This window comes from Rhincodon typus, chromosome 9, assembly GCF_021869965.1.
Source record: "Rhincodon typus isolate 14 chromosome 9, sRhiTyp1.1, whole genome shotgun sequence".
NCBI lineage: Eukaryota > Metazoa > Chordata > Chondrichthyes > Orectolobiformes > Rhincodontidae > Rhincodon > Rhincodon typus.
In genome coordinates, this window is record NC_063340.1 from 68,142,589 (window position 1) to 68,162,616 (window position 20,028).

At 40.4% G+C, this 20,028-nt stretch overlaps 1 protein-coding gene across 1 annotated transcript in view; it reads left to right on the forward strand.

The window, feature by feature from the left end:
- Positions 1 to 3,788, forward strand: part of epcam (epithelial cell adhesion molecule) — a 33,774-nt gene extending 29,986 nt beyond the window's left edge. Inside the window, exons 4-8 of the mRNA XM_048601185.1 lie at positions 115 to 175; positions 820 to 921; positions 1,605 to 1,817; positions 3,161 to 3,211; positions 3,304 to 3,788. Of these exons, the coding sequence (XP_048457142.1) occupies positions 115 to 175; positions 820 to 921; positions 1,605 to 1,817; positions 3,161 to 3,211; positions 3,304 to 3,348 (472 nt within the window). The 3' untranslated portion in view covers positions 3,349 to 3,788. The remainder of the gene's footprint in view (positions 1 to 114; positions 176 to 819; positions 922 to 1,604; positions 1,818 to 3,160; positions 3,212 to 3,303) is intronic.
- Positions 3,789 to 20,028: the final 16,240 nt, after the last annotated feature.

Genomic DNA, 20,028 nt, shown 5'->3' on the forward strand with positions numbered 1-20,028 from the left:
ACACCTTGTTAAAACTGACTTAGAACCTGGTCTTTATCTTCTATGTATTGTATTGGTATGTTGTATTGTTAATGTATTTGCATTCTGTTTATCATTCCTAACTTCTTTCAAAAGAGCTATCAAAGACATCTTTGCTGCTTACCAAGTGGACCCAGGTTACATTGAAAAGATTGAGGTAATCAAATGAATTAAATTTTTTTTTCTCCAACTAGTGTGATAACCATTTGAAAATATTTAAAATCCTGTATCCACATGGCAGTTTGTGTGGGTCCAAGAGCAGTAGAATGCAGACACAAATCCAGATAAATCTGTAATTGTATGGCAATGTCTGCAATTGTTGCTTAAAAGCTATTTTTGTGTAAGTAGCTTTTACTGCTGATTAAGATTATAAGCACTTTTTTCCAGAATGCTATATTTTGTAGAATACTGCCTTGAACATGGTGCTGGGCATAAAGTCTTAAATTATTGTATTGGGGCGGCGGGATCTCTGCAGTTCCAGTTTTTTTGAATTAAGAAGTCTGCACATTTACCGAAGAGTTCTTGTTTCAGCTTCCATTGGCCAGTTCAAAAGTTCAGGGATCAAATGATGTGTGATGTGAATGTAAAAAGTCTTAACAAGGCATATACTTGGATTTCTAGTTAACCTTTTGGCTAACTGGCAGCTGACCACAAAATAAAAATTCTCTTAAGCTGTCCTTCTGCCCCTCTGTCTTTAAAATATAATTTTCACCAAGATTTCTTTCCCCAGTTGCATTACACTTTTGAGTGTCTTAAGACAAACGTTGAACTCAAACTTAGTCTTTTTTTGCCTTTCTTTAGTATCTTGCAGAAGACCGTTATATAACCGTGGACTTGAAACAAAATTTGACTGTGCAGACACCATCTGATCTGGCTACTGCAGCGTATTACCTGGAGAAGGATGTAAGTGGCATCAAACATTCTTGCCAAAGTAGGTGCTCACTGTAGCTCACCCTTCTCCCCATCCCGAAAAATACCCTGAGTTTGGAATACAAATTTTCACTAAAGCCAAAAATCCAGGAGACGGGAGTATTGGAGGAGGCTCTGGCCCACGAATCCAAAGGCTTAAGCACATGTTCTAGGGAAAGGAATTCGAATTCCACTGCAGGAGGTGGTGGAACTGAAATTTAGTTAATAAATCTAGAATGTTGCTGGTGACTAGTTTTTTTTTTAAAAAGAAAAAAAAAAAAATGCTAATACCCTTCAGGAAAGAATCTGACCTCTGAGATTAGATCCACAAAAAGTAGTTAAATTTTAACTAACCTCTTGCAATGTCCAGTAGGACAGACTTCAAGGGCAAACAGGGATGACCAATTCAGACTTGTCACATCCCTTTGGGGTAGGATGATTGATTAAAATTCTTCAATGAGGAAAGTGATTGAAGTCAATTGTCTTGATGTTCCTCTAACGTAGAATGCTTTGGGGCTGATTGAATAATCTACTGTAAGGCTTTAAACCTAATTCTTTATGCTATGAGATTGTACTTCCCAAAGTGCATTTAATTGCTAGATGTAACTCATGATGGATTTTGACTAGCTACAAGGCAACATTCATCTGTATAACCCTTTCTTTCCCCTCCTTACCAGGTCAAGGGTAACACCTTGTTCTCCTCCACATATAATCGATCAATTCAGGATGATGGAGTCCCATTTAATGGAGAAAAGCTTAGTTTTGAGGAAGCCTATGTGTATTATATTGATTCAAAGAATCCAGAGTTCTCCATGAAGCGAATGACTCCTGGCATTATTGCTGTCATTGTGGTGGTCTGCCTAGCCATAGTTGCTGGACTTGTTGTGCTTGTAAGTATAAACAGAACTTAAAGTTGTTTGTCTAGGATATAACTTTTGGTACAATATTACCTCCTAAATGAAGTGCTGGATAAAGTATTTTTTATTTTTCACTGGTGCCAATTGGTGATCTTTAGCAATCAAATTGAATTTGAATTATAGCCTACAGGATGCTCTATAGCTGAGTGTAAACAACAGAAATCAGCATAGCTTTGACATGTCCTGCTCTGTGTTTTACAGCTGAATCAGCAATGATCTTGTGTAAATTGAGGAATATCTAGATATTTTCCCAACCTACCTGTTCAGAGAGCTAACACACACCACTAAAGCAGGTGGGACTTGAAACTGACCCTCTTGGTCCAGAGGTGAAGACACTACCACAAGAGCCTCCAATTGAGGGACTCCTATGATCCCCTCCGATGCTAGCTCATTTAGAGATTGACATGAAGCAAATGCACACAAATGGGTCTGAAATAGATCAATGAACAAATGATTTGGTCCTGTTCCAAAGTGTGGTTTTTTAAAGCTATGAAATTTTTTTTAAGATGTTCATAGTGTGCACTCAATTATACATCCACTACCCCAATCCCAGGTATCTGAGGAAAAGTTGTGTGTATCCACTGAAGTTTAGAAGAACATACATTCTTCTAAAATCCTATGAGGGCTCCACAAAGTGGGTGCTGAAAGGCTACTCCCCTGTGGGAGAGACAGAACTGAAGGGACACCTATATTTATTTCATAGAATCCCCACATTTTGTGGGAGTAGACCATTCCGCCCGTCCGAGCATCCCACCCAGACCCATCCCCATCCCTCTAACCTCTTGCATTTCCCATAGCTAATTCACCTAACCTACACACCTGTGGATGCTACTGGGCAATTTAGCATGACCAATCCACCTAACCTACACATCTGTGAACTGTGCAAGGAAACCAGAGCAGCTGTGGAAACCCACACCCACACAGACACAGGACAATGTGCAAACTCCACAGTGTCAGCCCAGGTTGGAATTAAACCCAGGTCCCTGGTGCTGTGAGGCAGCAGTGCTAACCACTTTTATTTTCAGATGTACATAAGAAATTTGGGCTTGGCACTTGGGTGCTGGCTTCACAGGCTGTTTCTTACTCATTGAATATTAAGCCAGAGAGAAATTCTTGACTGATAAGAGGTTAGCGTATTGAGGGTGGGCAGGAATATAAAGATGAGGCTGTAATCTGATCAGCCATGATTTAGCAGGCTCTAAGGGGCCAAATGTTTGGCTGTTCCAAATTTGGATGTTCATGAGATTACAAAGCTGTACTTGCCAAAGAATAAGTTTCAACTTCTAAAATGTTTTAATGGCTTATTTCTTCTCCAGTTCCTTACCAGAAGGAAGGCTGCAAAGGCCCATGTATATCAAAAGGCTGAGGTAAGGTTTTTGTTTTACCACCTTGAGTTGCAGTTTTTGTTTTTTTTTTAAAATTACACTTCTGTTTCAATGTTTGCATTCTTTCATTACAGGGAAGAGAATTGGATGAAATTCAGAAGCAGCAGTTGACTACCTAATCTTCCTAGCAAAGATGTTAGTTGCAAATCTCACTCTGAATTTCAGAGATCATTATAAAATGAGGCAATGCAAATGAACGGACTCCTGGTTTGGGATTCTCTAAAAGGTTGCTGTGCAGCTCTTTAATTTCCATTCATTTTGAACTTAATTTAACTGCAATCCAACCTTGTCATGTGTATTTGGAAAGAAGATCTCTTAAACTGGTACTGTTAAAGGATGTTTTCTTCCCCTCCCACAAAAGGAGATGGCTATCCTATTGGAGTCAGCCATATTTTTATTGGGTTCTAATGATTTTGTACTTCCTCAGTCTGGAATTTTAATTTCTTGGACTGTTATTATTTTAGGTCACTGCTTTTATACTTCAGTACTTCTATTGAAGTGTAATGTTTAAATGGCTTTGTAAAATTCTTTTTAATAAAGACTTAAACTTCTGAAGTGATTTTTGTTTATTCATTTGTGATGATGCCTTGACTTTTGATTGCAATCCATCTTTTTCACTTTTTTCATTCTCTTTTGCTTTTGCATGCCCAGGTACCTGAATTCTGGTAAACTTGTTCATCTTGTATTTTATAACCTTCCACAACTAGATTTGCCATAAATCCTTAAATTTGCTATTCTGAGCTGTACATTAAAGTATAATTTTAAAGTTTTTTTTTCCAACCCAAAGTGCTACGGAAACTTGTACACTACACTAAACATCTCTTTACAACATTGAATTGTAACTTGCGGGTTTGAGTTGGCCACTCGGCTCTTCAAAATTATGTATGGAACTTTACTACAACCAAGCAAAGTTCTGAATATCATCAGCTTTTTTTTAAATGAACTGGATAGAGCGAGGAAATACTTCACTGTAACACTAGTTTTGAGCTTTTTTTAAACACAACAACAGCATCCATTTATTGGTGCTAAATACAAAATATATCAAAATTCCAACTTCAGGCCGTGCTAGTTTTGAGAATTTGGTAATGGGGTTCTTAAAAGTGTTTTTAAAGCATGCACACATTTAATGTAAGTCAGTGATTACAGAATGAGCTACCATCCTATTTGAAACCTATCTTTGTTGAATATCTACATCTTGTATGGAAGAAAATTGAATAGCGTGCAGGATTAATACCTTTAAAGTTGTTTTTGTTTCCTAGACATTGAGGAAGCAGTTCCCAGAGTACGCCCCCCCCCCACCCCTGCCACCAGATGTGTGGATGTCAATGTTGAGCCACTTCAGAGTGCTTTACTCTGTAATGTGGTTGATCCATGCCCATCGAAACCTATGTCACAGCAGCCTTTGATTGGGGGAAAATCTCTAGTTTGCAACATTTGCATCCTCTAAGTGATGAACAGCCATCTTCAAGGTGGTTTAATGGCACAATCCTTTTATCAGGCATAAAGGCTTGCCATTTAACAGAATTTATAAGCCTGTTTTGATTTTTTTTTTTTTTTTCTACAGGCCTTTTTTGCGGATGAGTGGCTTAACTCCTGAATCTTAACCTCTCCTACCTGAAAGGGAGGAGTGTGATGGAAGATTTTTACACTTGCCAGGCCCTGATTTAACTTTATCACTGTTGGAGATAGTAGATGTAGTTTCTTTTATATGGAGATTGTGATGAAGTTAGCCAGGTGGACCTCAATGAGTTCCCTGTTTTGGACCAGGTTAATAACCCAGAGGGCCTAGGCTGACCGATAAGTATGAGGGTGTCAGATATGCTGCTCGCTGACAGCTGCCTCTTGGGGAACTAGACCAGTGTCAACGTCTTTCCATCTGTAAATAAAGGGTGGTGTGGTGATGGGACACTGGGTTCCTGGGGTTATTTCATCTTACTGTACAAATTTGGTGCATTTTTTATGCAGAAAAGTCTCACTAGTTAAAACTCAGCAGGGGAAGTTTTTTGAAAAAAGAACTCTGGTATCTTCACTGTAATAAAGTAGGCCACATGAAGTTCCAGTGTTGGTGGTTTAAGAAAATCTCTGGGGGAAAATGGATGTGATTTTAAAAGAAGCCAGTGGAGTTTATTAAAGTGGTAATGGAGATCCCAGTGGAAGCTAAAGAGCTGCAACAGCCTGACCCAGAGGTTGGTTGAGAAGAAACTTTAAAGAATTTATCTGTGTGGTAAGGTTTACCACCTTTTACCAGGTGGAGTAGGTAAAGAAATTGAAACTTTAAGAGATACAGGAGCAAGCCAATCTTTAGTGAGAGACAAGGAGATATGTACTTTGGAATGAGAATTGACAGAAAAAGGTAGTAGTATGTGGAATTCATGGCGAGAAGAGCAATGTTCTGTTATGTAAGGTAAGGTTGGAGAGTTTGGTGAAAAGTGGTGGTAACCACAATTGAGAAATTCTCAGTTCCAGAAATATACTTCATCCTTGGTAATGGTACAGCTGGATCACAGGAGGGAGTGATGCCTACTATGGTTGAAAAACCAGTGGAAAATCAGACAACTGAGGTGTTACATCAAGTATATCCTGGGATTTTTTTTTCCTGTCTCTATGATAAGATCACAAACCCACGGGTTGAAACAGGAGGAGAAATCAAGAATAAAGATAAGCAAGTTGAAGTTCAATTATAAGATAGTACGTTTGATCAAATGGTTAAGAAAAAACAAGAACAGTTGGAGGACAACATGGATATTTTTAGTTCAGAGGTTAGTTGAATTACAAAAAAAAAGCAGTTACATCGAAAAGCATACACAGAAGAAGAAGAATCTGAGTGTATCCCAGAATTTTACTACCTTAAAAATGAAGTCTTGATGAGAAAATGGACACCATTACATATTCAGACAGATGAAAAGTGGGCAGAAGTTGATCAAGTTGTATTACCGGTGGGCTATAGAAAGGAGGTGTTGAAGGTAACGTGAGATACCAGTAGGAGGCCTTTTGGGAGTGAGGAAAACTCAAGCCAAAACACAAAAACATGTTTATTAGCCTGGACTGCGTAGAGATTTGGTTGAATTTTGCTGGACATACTTGTCAGGTAATAGGAAAACCTCAGGCAGTGATAAAACCAGCACCCTTAATACCCATTCTTGCATTTAGGGAACCTTTTACAAGAGTCTTAATTGATTGCATAGGACCCCTCGTAAAAAAAAAAAGTGGGAATCAGTATTTGTTGACCATAATGAATGTCTCTATTGGATTTCCAGAGGCCATTCCATTATGCAGAATCACCATTAAAAAGATTGTAAAAGATTTACTCAATTTTTTTTATTAGATAAGGGTTACCCACAGAAATATAATCAAGTCAAGGATCAAATTTTATATTAAAATTATTCAGGGTAGTTATAGATAGCTTAGGAATAAAACAATTCAAATCCACTGCATACTATCCAGAATCTCCGGGAGCATTAGAATAGTGGCATTAAACTTTAAAGATTATGTTGAGGGCTTATAGTCAACCTATCCAGAGGTATAAAGGAATACCTTTTGTACTACATGCAATTAGGGATGCCCCTAATGAATCAACTAAATTCAGGCAATTTGAATTAGTTTTTGGGCGTGAGGTGAGAGGACCACTGAAGTTAATTAAGGAGAAATTGGTGGATCAGAGTTCAGAGACTACATATTTGGACTATGTATCAAATTTTAAGGAGAGATTAAATAGAGTGAGTGAATTGGCTAGACAGCATTTAAAAGTAACATAGCACATGATGAAACAGAAAGCAAATGAGATCAAAAATTTATAATTTTGCTGGTGGAGATAAAGTGTTAGTGTTACTACTAGTGGTAGCTCAACCTTTAAAGGCAAAGTTTTGTGGGCTTTATCAAATCGAAAGGAAGTTGAGTGAGGTGAATTATTTGATAAGAATGCCAGATAGAAGGAAATCTCACAGAGTGTGTCATGTGAATATGTTCAGAAGGTATTTTGATAGGGAAGGAAAGCAAAAGGAGAATGCAGTACTGGTTACAATGCAGAGTGAAGAACTAAGTTCAGATGACTCTGAATTGGACATTCCTCAAATGTAATCAGACAATGAAAAAGTTCTCAAAAATGGGATAAATTATTGAGTTATCTTCCAGAGGAAAATCAAAATGAATTGAAAGAGTTATTACAATATATGGAGAGATATGTGGGAATAATCCGGGAAGTACTAATCTGATTACGTATGATGTAGATACAAGAAATCCTGTTCCAATTAAGCAAGGTCATTATAGAATTAGCCCTTTAAAAGGTTCAAAAAGAGATTGAATGTATGCTCAGATATGGCACAATCAAAGTGAGTTGCAGCGAATGGAGCTCACCCATAGTAATGGTGCCAAAACCAGATGGTACCCAATGTTTATGTGTGGACTATCGCAATGTCAATGCAGTTACAAAATCTGATTCATATCCGATTCCACATTTGAAAAACTGTATTGAGACATGGGACAAGCAGCTTATATTTCTAAGTTGGACTTACTCAAAGGATACTGGCAGATACATTTATTCAAGAGAGCAAAGGAAATTTTGGCTTTCGTGACACCGAATGGACTTTACCAGTTTAAAGTCATTTGGTACAAAAAATGCACCAGCCACATTTCAAAGACTAACCAATAAAGTAATTTCAGGATTACCTAACTGTGTGATGTACATGGACGATTTAGTGACCTTTAGTTACACCTGGAAGGAACATTTGGAGCATCTAGCACAATTATTCGATCAATTTCTGGAGGCAGACTTGTGACAAATCTGGTTAAGAGTGAATTCACAAAATCCCAAGTCACGTTCCTGGGCCGTGTTTTGGACATGGACAGATGGCCCTACAGGATGTGAAAACATAGGTTACTGGGGAGTGTCTCATACCATCAATGAAAAGGAAAGTACTACGATTCCTGGGACTAAATGGTTTTTATCAGAATTTTGTACTGAATGTTTTTGGTCCACTGGCTGACCTGTTGAAGAAGTGCAAAAAATGTCAGTGGATGGAAGAGAGTCAGCAGGCATTTGTCAGCCTGAAAGCTGTGTTAACCACCATCACAATGTTAGCCACACCCAATTATGCAAAGCCATTCAAGGTGGCTACTGACCTGAGTGATGTGGGTGTTGGTATTTTTGCTGGTGGATTTGAAACATTACTGCTTTTGATCCTTCTTTAGATTGTTATGGGTACCCTTAGAACAAAGAACAGCACAGCATGGACAAAGGCCCTTCGTCCCACCAAGCCGATGGCGACACATGCACCTTTCTAAACCAAAATCCTTTTGCCTATGCAGTTGCAAATCTCTCTAGTAAGACCATAACCATAGTAAATACAAGTAAATGCAATGTCTGTGAGCCGTCAATTCAGCTGAAAAAATTGGGTGTGCCGTTGAATTGTTTGCCTCATTGAAAGGATACTGAAAAGGTTGGGATTTACTGGTTTGGAAGAAAGCGGGGTGATCTCAGCAAAGCCTATAAAACTCTAACAGGACTAGAACAAGGTTCCTGATAGCAGGGAGTCCAGAAACAGGGGTCACAATCTAAGGATATGGATAGGCCTTTTAGGATTGAGAAGAGGGTCAATTTCTTCATCCAGAGAGTGACGAACCTGTGGAAATCTCTGCCACAGGAGCTGGTGATGCTTAAACATTGAATGTTTGCAAGAGGGAGCTAGATACAGTTCTTATGTCTAGAGGTATCAAAGGATAAGGGGTGAAAGCGGGAACAGTGTGCAGGGTGGTATGATCAGCCATGATCATGTTGAATGGCAGAGCAGGCTGGAAGGGCTGAATGGCCTAATCCTGTTCCTATTTTCTATGTTTCTACGTATTAAATAACCTGCCTCCTTATTCCAAGACTATACCCCAGTTCCAGATTTCTCCAGCCAGGGGAAACAGCCTTCCATTATCCACTTTGTCAAGCCCTGCATGATTTTTGAGTGTTTGAATGAGATAACCTTTCATTCTTCTAAACTCAAGATAATAAACCCCAAATCTATTTAATTTTTCCTCATAGAACAATCTCACCATCCCAGGGATTAGTTTGGTGAACTTCCCAAGTATATTTTCCTTTAGGTAAGGAGACCAAAACTGCACACAATAATCCAAGTATGGTCTAACTATGTAATTGCAGTAGGACATCTTTAATTCTATACTCAGAATTAGAATTAGGTTTTTTTTTGTCACATGTACTCAATTTTGTGAATATATGAGTACAGTGAAAAGTGTACAAAGTCACCATTTCCAGCTTTGGTACAAAATCTTAGGTATAAATTAGAAAACTAAAGAAATGAAGTTAAAAGTTCAACATTACAGTGCTTCTAAAGCAGAGAGTGAAAAAAAAATCAGACAGAGCAGATGACTCTGCGCTGGGCTTCACCTCGAGGCAGGAGTCCTCAAGTCAGCGCTGGCTCAACTCACTGCCCCCGATGTCATGAATGGGAAGTAAGTAGAAAGAGAAAAAAAACATGAAAAGAGAGAAAAACAAAAAAAACGAACGGCGTGTAGGAGCTCCATTTCATGACCCCTATTCTGCCGCTATCTTGGAACAAAAGCAATCAAATCAAATTCTCTTATAATAAAGTCCAACATGTTGTTTGCCTTCTTAATTGTTTGCTATACCTGCATGTTAATTTACAGTATCTCATCAATATGGACACCCAAATCCCTTTGAAATTCAACACTTCCTAGCAATTCTTACCAACACATTGCCCAACTCTGTCCCTGTCTCAGCTTATCCGCTGCTCAAACACTTAACCATGCCTTTGTGATCTGTAGGCTTGACTATTCCATTGCAATCCTGGCTGGCTTCCTGCAATCTACACTCTGAAATTTTGGGCCTCCAGAACTCTGCTGCCTATGTGTTAACTTGCAGCAAACCCAGTTCAGCCAACACCCTACCTATGCTCCCTGGTCTAAATTGGTTTGCAGTCATGCCACATTTTAATTGAAAAATTCTCAATCTTATTTTCAAATATGAATTTGTGTTGTTATTATTAGCAGCCCAATAAGGCATGGGAAATATTATTCATTGCCCAGTCCTAATTGCCCGGAGGGCAGTTCAGAGTCAACCACAATGCTATGGGTCTGGAGTTAAGTGAAAGCCAGACCAGGTACAGGAGGCAATTATCTTCCTCAAAGGACATTACTGAACCAAATGGCTCTGAATTCCAGATTTTTTAATTATTGAATTCAAATTCTACCATCTGCCATGGGGGTTATGAACTCAGCTGACTCGGACATTATCTAGGTCTCTGGGTTAATAGATTAGCGATTCCACTAGTGCATCATCTCCCAATACAGAAACAAGAAAATGGGAGAAATGGAAACTAAAACCATATGGAATCTGAAATAAGACCTAGGAAACTTTTGGAAATATATCAGAGCTAGTACTTCCAGCACTGTGTTAGTCTTGCAATTTTTTCTGTGTGGCAGATCTATGTGTTTCCAGCACTTGTTGCTTTTATAAACCTACTTGATATTCTTCACCGACAGAACTGGTTTCCCGCTATCTGAAATTCATCATTTTCTTGTTGTCCAGTCTTTTCCAATCTACATCCAGTTGCGTCCGCCACTTTAAGAGTTTTCCATTTCCTGGCCCTTTATCCCATTCTAATGAGGCATAGTTATCCCTCTAATACCTCACCAGATTAGCTTGATTGCTGTTCTCTTCTTCCTTAAACAAAGGCTCAACATGTTTTCATTCTGTCTGTTGAGTCTCTTTTCACATTGGAACAACTTCGCCTTCGACTTCACTCTCATCCTTCAAATAAAAAGTGTTGCTATGGGAATCCATATGTGTCCTAACTATGCCTCTCAAGTTCTATCCCCTCACCTTTGTTTTGATAGCCTTTGGATTGCTGCCAATTTTCCTGCTCCTGTCCTGAACTGGAAAACTTATTTAGTTTTGCTTCCAATTTCCACGGTTCCCTCAATTTCCCGAAAGAACTCACCACTCAGCAGATACCCAAAAAAACCAGCATATATTGCATTTGCTTCCTATTTGAAAGGCCACTGTGCACCTGGATGAGCACTGATATTCGGAGACTGACTGGTCAGGGATGATTCCTGAAGATGCTAGAGAAGGGGAAGATGGTGCTCCTATTCTCCGACAGCGACCTGGAGATCCTGGTCAAGGCAAAGGTGCAAAGGAGACGAGCCTTCTTCCCAACGGACCCGCAGAGGAGGCCACATCATCAGGCTCTGGCAGCCTGATCTCAGCTTGCTGCCCAGATCAATGGCATCTCCACGTAGTGGAATAACAGACAGTACTGCTGTAAAATGGTCAATGACCTTCTCTGCAGTACCAGATTAAATGCCAAATGCTTCCCTCTGCTACCTCACCCTCACTCTATATCTATGACTGCATCCACATCCCACCAAGGCTCATGCTATCCCACTTTCACAGTTTCTGTGACATCTTCTCTCATCCACTCTCAGAACCCCAACTCCCACAGCACTCACCCACTCTGTGCAGCCTATCCACTGATCCGGGACACCGTAGCACATTTTGCCCATCTGCACTATGGCTAATAGCTGTGCCACCAACTTTCCTCTGACTCAGTTCATCCCTTTCTCATAAAAGGAGAACATTATGGGGCAGAGACAGTCTATACAGGTGGAAGGGTCCACAACATGAGAATCCTCATTCCTGACAAGGAGAGAATCCTAGCACTTGCGGGAGAAGACTGGTTGAAACCTGCAGGATTCTTAAACCATCCATGCCAACCGAGTAAGTCTCACTCCTTGTTCCACTGCAACTCTCGCAGTAACTCTGCTGTCAGTATCATTCATTACATACCTATTCTGACTAAAAGCTGTGATATGTCCTCTCTCTTTTGCTTTGCACGTGTCCTCACTATTTGTTTCACTCACTCTTCCCCTCCTTCTGTCAACAACATAAATATGATATCATCTTCTAGCCCAGTTCCATTCCAAATAAGAGTCATGGGACTCAAAATGTTAACTTTGTTTCTCTCTTCATGGATGCTGCCAGACCTGCTGAGTTTCTCCAGCAGTTTATGTTTTTATTTATTTCAGATCTCTAGCATTCACAATAGCAGGACTGTTGTTTAGCATCCATTTTGTACTTCCCTAGGGAGCTTAACCAGCTCGTAGTTCAGATGACTTCTACAAAGCTCAGTGGCCTGGCTCAATTAAAATGTTTTCTTTCAACCGCAAGTCTCAAGTATGAAATCAAAGATTAATAGCCCATAATTACATCATAATGACACTACTTAACTTTTCATATGCTGATATTTTGAAAGAACTGGTCAGGCAGGTTTTATTGAGTTTAATAAGTTCATTTTATTAGACTAACATCACCACCCCAACACATGCACACACGCACTGAACCATACATTCAAAACAACAAATGACAGAATACAGGAAGTTAATTTTTTCTAATGATAGTTCAAGGGAAATAACAAAAAATACAGTTCATGATCTATAGCTGATGGGCTAATCCATTGCAGTTATCAAAGGCTTACGTTCCCAGTGAGGTGGTTAAATCTGAACTTGATATCTCGCTCTTTTTGAGACACTGCTTAAACTGAGGTGTTCCTTTAAAATCCTCTGTACACTGTCACACAATCAATCTTAAGCAGACATGGCACATTCTTAGATGGAGTGATAGGGAGCAGCAAGAAAGAGAGGGAGAAGCTAGCTTCCCTCATTAGTTGCTGGTGTCCTGCTCAAATCCACGTATTTAGAATATACGTACAAAGAGCCTGGCTTATCACATAACTTCTGTCATAGTAGTTTAAAATTAATTACAAATTCCAAAAGGTGGTTTCATTAGCTCATGCCTGCTCAGTTACCTTAGCCATATTCTTTCATCGCCCAACATTTTAATGTCATTGTGAATAGAAGTTGCTTACATCAATGTTTTGTTAATAGCACAGGAGATAGACTTTTGCACATTCCTCACAGGTTTATTGACTCCAATGTGGTCTCCCCAGAGCGTGTGTCACCATTCCAGTTAAGTGGTACATGGACTGCATAATTGAAACAGCCATTTTAATGAAGTCAATTGTCCCTTAAAATTGTCTTGTTAAAAAAATCCAACAAATCCAGCTGATGAGAAATTTTAATATTTGACATAAATACTCTATGTTTTCATATGGGTGCAATATATTAGAAAAGTGAAGATAAAAAGAAGCTGGTATGATTTCACAATTATTTTATTTATTGTAATCAATTGTACACCTTCTTAAACTGTAGGTCAATGGTCCAACAACCAAGTTGGGAAATTCTGCTTACCAGACTAGGCAAAGTAGTTTCATTGTAGCTTACTGGAACTGAAAAGGAATAAAGTTCCATAGTGGAACTTCCTGAAACTCACTGTAACCTCTGTCCTGTATCTGGTGGTTTCTGGTTATCACATGTTATATTAACAAAGAACAAAGAATAGTACAGCACAGGAACAAGCATTTTGGCCCACCAAAACTGCACTGACACATGATGCCTTTCTAAACTAAAAACCTTTTGTAAAATAATACAGTCGTAGAGTTATACAGCATGGAAATAGACCCTTTGGTTCGACTTAGTCCGTGCCAACCTGGAACCCCAATCTGACCTAGTTTCATTTGATAGTATTTGACCCATATCCCTCTAAACACTTCCTTTTCAAATACCCATTCAGATGTCATTAAACATTGTAACTGTACCAGCCTCCATCATTTCCTCTGGCAGCTAGTTCCATAAATGCACCAGCCTCTGCATAAAAAAGTTACCTGTCAAGTCCTTTTTAAATCCTTCTTGTCTCACCTTAAACCCATGCCCTCTACTTTTGAACTCCCATACCCGGGGAAAAAGACCTTGGCTATTCATTTTATCCATGCCCCTCATGATTTTATAAACCTCGAAAAGGTCCCCCCTCAGCAACCGATGCTCCAGGGAAAAAAAAACACACCCTATTTGGTTTCTCCCTATAGCTCAAATCCTCCAATCCCTCAGCCTCCAACCCTCCAGGGACAATAGCCCCAGACTATTCAGATCTCCCTATAGCTTAAACCGTCCAGACTGAGCAACATCCTGGTAAATCTTTTCTGCACCCGCTCACGTTTAACAACATCCTTCCTATAGAAGGGTGATCAGAATTGTACACAGTATTCTAAAAGTGGCCTCATCAATGTCTTGGACAGCTGCAACATGATATCCCAACTCCTATCCTCAATGAAGACAAGCATGCCAAATGCCTTCTTCACCACCCTGTCTACCTATGACTCCTGGTCCATTTCTCTCTATTTCCTGCTTATTCACATATCTGTCAAGATGCCCCTTAAATGTTGTTATTGTGTCTGCCTCCACCACCTCCTCTGGCAGCGCATTCCATGCACTTATTACCCTTTGAGGTAAAACTTGCCTCTCAGATCTCCTTTAACTTACCCCATTTTACCTTAAACCTATGTCCCCTAGTAATTAACATTTCTACCCTGGGAAAAAGACTATGACTATCCACTCTATCCATGCCTCTTATAATTTTGTAAACGTCTATTGAGTTGCCCCTCATCTTTCGACGTTAAAGTAAAAACAAACAAAGTTCATCCAATCTCTTGTTATAGCTAATTCCAGACCAGGCACCATCCTTACAAGCTGTTTCTACACCCTCTCCACAGCCTTCACACTCTTCTGGTAGTGTGGCAACCAGAACTATATGCAATATTCCAAATGTGGCTTAACTGAAGTTCTATACAGCTGCAACATGACTGGTCAATTTTTAGTCTCTGTGCCCTGACTGATGAAGGCAAGCATGCCACATGCCACATGCCTTCTTGACAACCTTATCCATTTGTGTTCCCACAGAGAACTGGAGACCTCTAGATCCCTCTGTACGTTAATGCCACTAAAGGTTCTGTATACTTCCCTCCTGTATTAGAGCTTCCAAAATATATCTACTCACATTTGATTGGATTAAACTCTATCTGCCATATCTTCACCCAAGTCTCCAGCCTACCTATAACCTGCTGTATCCTCTGGCAATCCTCCTTACTATCTGCAGCTCCCCCAGGCTTTGTGTTATCCACAAACTTATTAATCAGGCCACCTACATTCTCCTCCAAATCGTTCATGTATAGGTCCAAAACACAGGGCTCCCAGCACTGATCCCTGTGGAACACCACTGGTCACAGATCTCCAGTCAGAAAAATATTTTTCCATTGCTACTCTCTGTTTTCTACAACTAAGCCAGTTCTCTGGGCAGCACGGTGGATCAGTGATTAACACCACTACCTCACAGTGCCAGGGACCCACCTTTGATTCTACCCTTGGGCGATTGTCTGTGTGGAGTTTGCACATTCTCCCCATATCTGCGGGTGCACCAGTTTCCTCCCACAGTCCAAAGATGTGCAGATTAGGTGGATTGGCCATGCTAAATTGCCCATAGTGTCCAGAGATGTGCAGGCTATGGGAAATGCAGGATGTTAAGGTAGGGGGTGGGTTTGGGTGGGATGCTTTTCAGAGGGTCAGTGTGGACTCAATGAGCTGAACGGTCTGCTTCCACACTGTTGGGATTCTACGATTCTATATCCATCTTACCAGCTCACGACGATCCCATGTGATTTCACCTTTTGTATCAACCTACCTTGAGGCACCTTGTCAAAGGCCTTGCTAAACATCATACAGATAACATATATCTTCCCTCACCAATCATCCTTGCCACTTACTCAAAAAACTGAATCAAGTTTGTGAGACACAACCTTTCTTGCACGACGCTATGCTGCCTATCTCTAATAAGTCCGTATTTTCCAAATGTGAATAAATCCTATTCCAAAGAATCTTCTCCAACAATTTCCCTACAACTGACATAAGGTTCACCGGTCTGTAATTTCCCAGATTATCCCTGTTGCCCTTCTTAAACAAAGGAACAACGTTGGCTACTTTCCAGTCTTCTGGGACCTCTCCTGTGAATAAAGAGGATATAAAGATTTTCTCCAAGGCCCCAACAATTTCTTTACTTGTCTCCTTTAGTATTCTGAGATAGATCCCATCAGCTCCTGGGGACTTGTCTACCTTAATGCTTTTTAAAACATCCAATACCTCCTCTTTTTTTATACTGACATGCTCCAGATTATCAACACACTCCTTATTAAGGCGGGGACACAGAGGGATAAAACTGAGACCTTTGCTACCCTCTTCATCTTTGTACATCTATAAAATGCCTTGGGATTTTCCTTAATCCTGTTTGCCAAAGACATTTCATGGCCCCTTTTAGACCTCCTAATTCCTTGTTTGAAGTCTTTCCTGCTTTCTTTGTATTCTTTGCAGGCTCTGTCTATGTTCAGTTTCCTAAACCTTACATAGGCCTCTTTTTCTTTTTTGACTATGCTCTCAATTTTTCTTGTAATCCAAGGTTCCCAAACCTTGCCATCCTTATCCTTCATTTTCACAGAACCATGCTGGTCCTGAACTCTAATCAACTGGCTTTTAAAAGATTCCCACTTGTCAGATGTGGATTTACCCTCAAATAACAGTCCGCAATCTATATTCCACAGTTCCTGTCTAATATTGTAGTTGTTTAGCCTTCTCCCGGTTTAGTACTTTCACCCAAGGACTACTGTTATTCTTGTCCGTAAGTAACTTAAAACTTACAGAATTATGGTCACTGTTCTGGAAGTGCTCCCCCATTGAAACTTTAATCATCTGGACAGGCTCATTCCCCTATACCAGCTCTAGTATGGCCATTTCCTCAGTTGGACTATTTACATATTATTTCAAAAAACCATCCCAGACACACCTAACAAATTTACCTCCATCCAAGCCCCTGGCAGTAAGCCAGTCCCAGTCAACACAGGGAAAGTTAGACTGAACCAACATAACAGACCTGTTGTTTTTACATTTTTCCATAATCTGTCCACATATCTGTTCCTCTATCGCCCGCTGGCTGTTGGGAGGCCCGTATACAATCACATTAAAGTGTTTGCAACCTTCCTGAGCTCCACCCTGTGGCCCTGCATGAGCCCTCCCAGGTGTTCTCCTTCAGTATAGCTGTGAAATTCTCCTTAATCAGTAACACAACTCCCCCAACACTTTTACACCCCTCTCTATCTTGTCTGAAACATCTAAATTCTTGAATTTAAGCTGATACTCTTGTCCCTTTCTCAAAAAAGACTCAGCAATAGCTACATCATTGTTAATCCACGCGCTAAATTAACCTGTTTTACCTTTCATACTTCCAGCATTACAACAAATACATCTCAGATTGCTAGTTTTGCCTTATTCAGTAACCTCCCCTGTCTGTTCTTCCTCCTGAGTGTTACTGACCCTTAGTCTCTGACTCCTCCACAATTATTTTACATGCTGACCTACTGCTCCAGTTCTCGCCAACCACTCCCCCACACAAGTTAAAACCCTCTGAAGTGGCACTAGCAAACCTCTCTTTTGGGATATTGCTGACCTTCCAGTTTCAGTGCAACCTGTCCTTCTTGCACAGGTCCCACCTGCTATGGAAAATGTCCCAATGATCCACATACCTGAAGCCCACCCTCCCTCCCACACCAGCTCTTTAGCAATGTATTTAACTGTACTATCTTCCTGGCTTCACTGGCACATAGCACAGGAAGTAATCCCAAAATTACAACCCTAGAGGTCCTGCTTTTCAACTTTCTTACCAAACTCCCCGAACTCCATTTGCAGGACCTCATCTCTGTTTCTGGCTATGCCATTGGTACCAATTTTGACCACAATCTCTGACTGCTCACCCTCCTATTTCAGAATATCCTGTGCCTGCTCAGAGACATCTTTGACCCTGGCACCAGGGAGGAAACATACTATCCTGGAGTCTTGTTTGCGGCTACAGAAAAGCTTATCTGTGCCCCTGGCTATAGAGGTCTAATCACTGTTGCTTGTCTATGCTTTGACCTCCCTGCTGTACAACAGTGTCAGTTGTGACTAGCCACTAACCTAGCTGCCGCTGCTTTCCCCTGAGAGGCTATTCCCTACCCCCATCCCCCCCCCAGCAGTGTCCAAAATGATATATCTGTTTGAGACAAGAATGGCCACAGAGGACTCCTGCACTGCTTGCTCAAGCTTAGTCATCTTGCTGTTGATCACTCAACGCATTTCTGTCAGTGTATTCCTTACAGATAGTGTGACCAGCTTGCTAAATGTACTATCCATGACATTCCCAGCCTCACTGATGCTCCATAGTGAGTCCATCCAGCTCCATGCAGCAAATCAGGAGCTGCAGTTGAACATACCTCCTGCAGACATAGTCACTATGGATACTGAAAGTGCCCCTGATTCCCCACATATTGCAGAAGGAGCATTCCACTGGGCTGAATTTTCCTGCCATTGTGAACCTCATTGACTAAATCAACTGCATCAACTACAGACAATAATCCAGGAACTGATTACACAATCACCTAATCTATTCGTCACCAAACTCAGGTCTCTCACTCACACTGTCTATATGTTGCTGTGTGATTTGCCTTGGCAGCTTACTTTTATTTTTGCTTATAATTTCTTCTCTCGCTAGATTGGTATGGGGTAAACTGTTCCCATCTCTCATCACAATTGAACAATGGTTGTCTTTTTCTCACAAGCTGTTTCTGTTTTAAAAATAAAGATCTTTCAAATTCCACACCCCCCACCCAGTGCTCCAGCGAATAATGCATCATGTGCTTTGGCATTGAGACAAATACATCATTAAGATCCTAGGTTCAATTCAAGGTGGTTAGTAATTCAGTTATTGGTAAGGGTATATAATCAATCTTTTATTTAAAGAAATAATTCACTTTTATATCACTTTTTTTTCACAGCCCTCAGGACTCCCCAGAGCTCTTTACACCAAATGAAGTAATTCTGAAGTGTAATAACTGCTGTAATGCAGGAAATGTGGCAGCAAATTTATGCACAGAATATTTCCACATACAACAATGTAATGATGACAATCTGCTGTTATCTTCTCAGTTGAAGGATAAATATTAACAAGGATTTTGTTTTGGGGCAGCTGGGGAGGACGAACCTCCTGTTGTTCTTTGAAATAGAATAATCCTTGGGGCCGGATTGCTGTCCAGGACTCCCGATGAAAGATGTTGGCACAGGTGTAGGGTTCCCAACACTGCAGAGGCATGGCCTGGAGTTTTCACCACGTGACCTCATTGTTTCCAAATGCTTAACGAGCGGAGCCCCCAACCCATCTCCAAACCTTTGATAAATAATTAAGTACTCAATGAAAATGCTAAGAATTTTTTCTTATTCTGGACAACACAAGTGTGCAGCTGATTGATATTAAGTTTCTGGAGACTGCAGGGCCACTCTGGCCGGTTGACAACCCTAGATGGAACAGGTCAGATTAGTCAGGTATAGCTGCTTGGCCTGCTGTGTTCATCCAGCTCTACACCTTGTTATCTCAGATTAGTCAGGTAAATGGCTCATTGCTGCCATTATGAAAAATTGGTTCCTGGCAAAGTAATAGACAGCAGCCAGACATCGAACCGTATCCACAAGTCAAGGAAAGATAAAGTTAAAGCAATTGGATTTGCTCATAGTAGATAGTTGCAAAAATGATTCTATTGACCATTTCATACTTGCAACAGGCAAAGTCAACGAATCGTGTATGAAAACATTAAACCGTATAATTATCAGTGAGATAGAAATTATTCCTGTTCTGAAGGATCAATGGACCCGAAAGGTTAACTCTGCTTTGTCTCCACAGATGCCGCCAAACCGGCGGAGATTTTCCAGCAATTTCTGTTTTTCTTTCTGAATTCTAACATCCGCAGTTTTTCCGGGATTTTTGTTTTGAAACCATTCTCCACTCGGAGAACTCCACCATAACCCACGTGGGG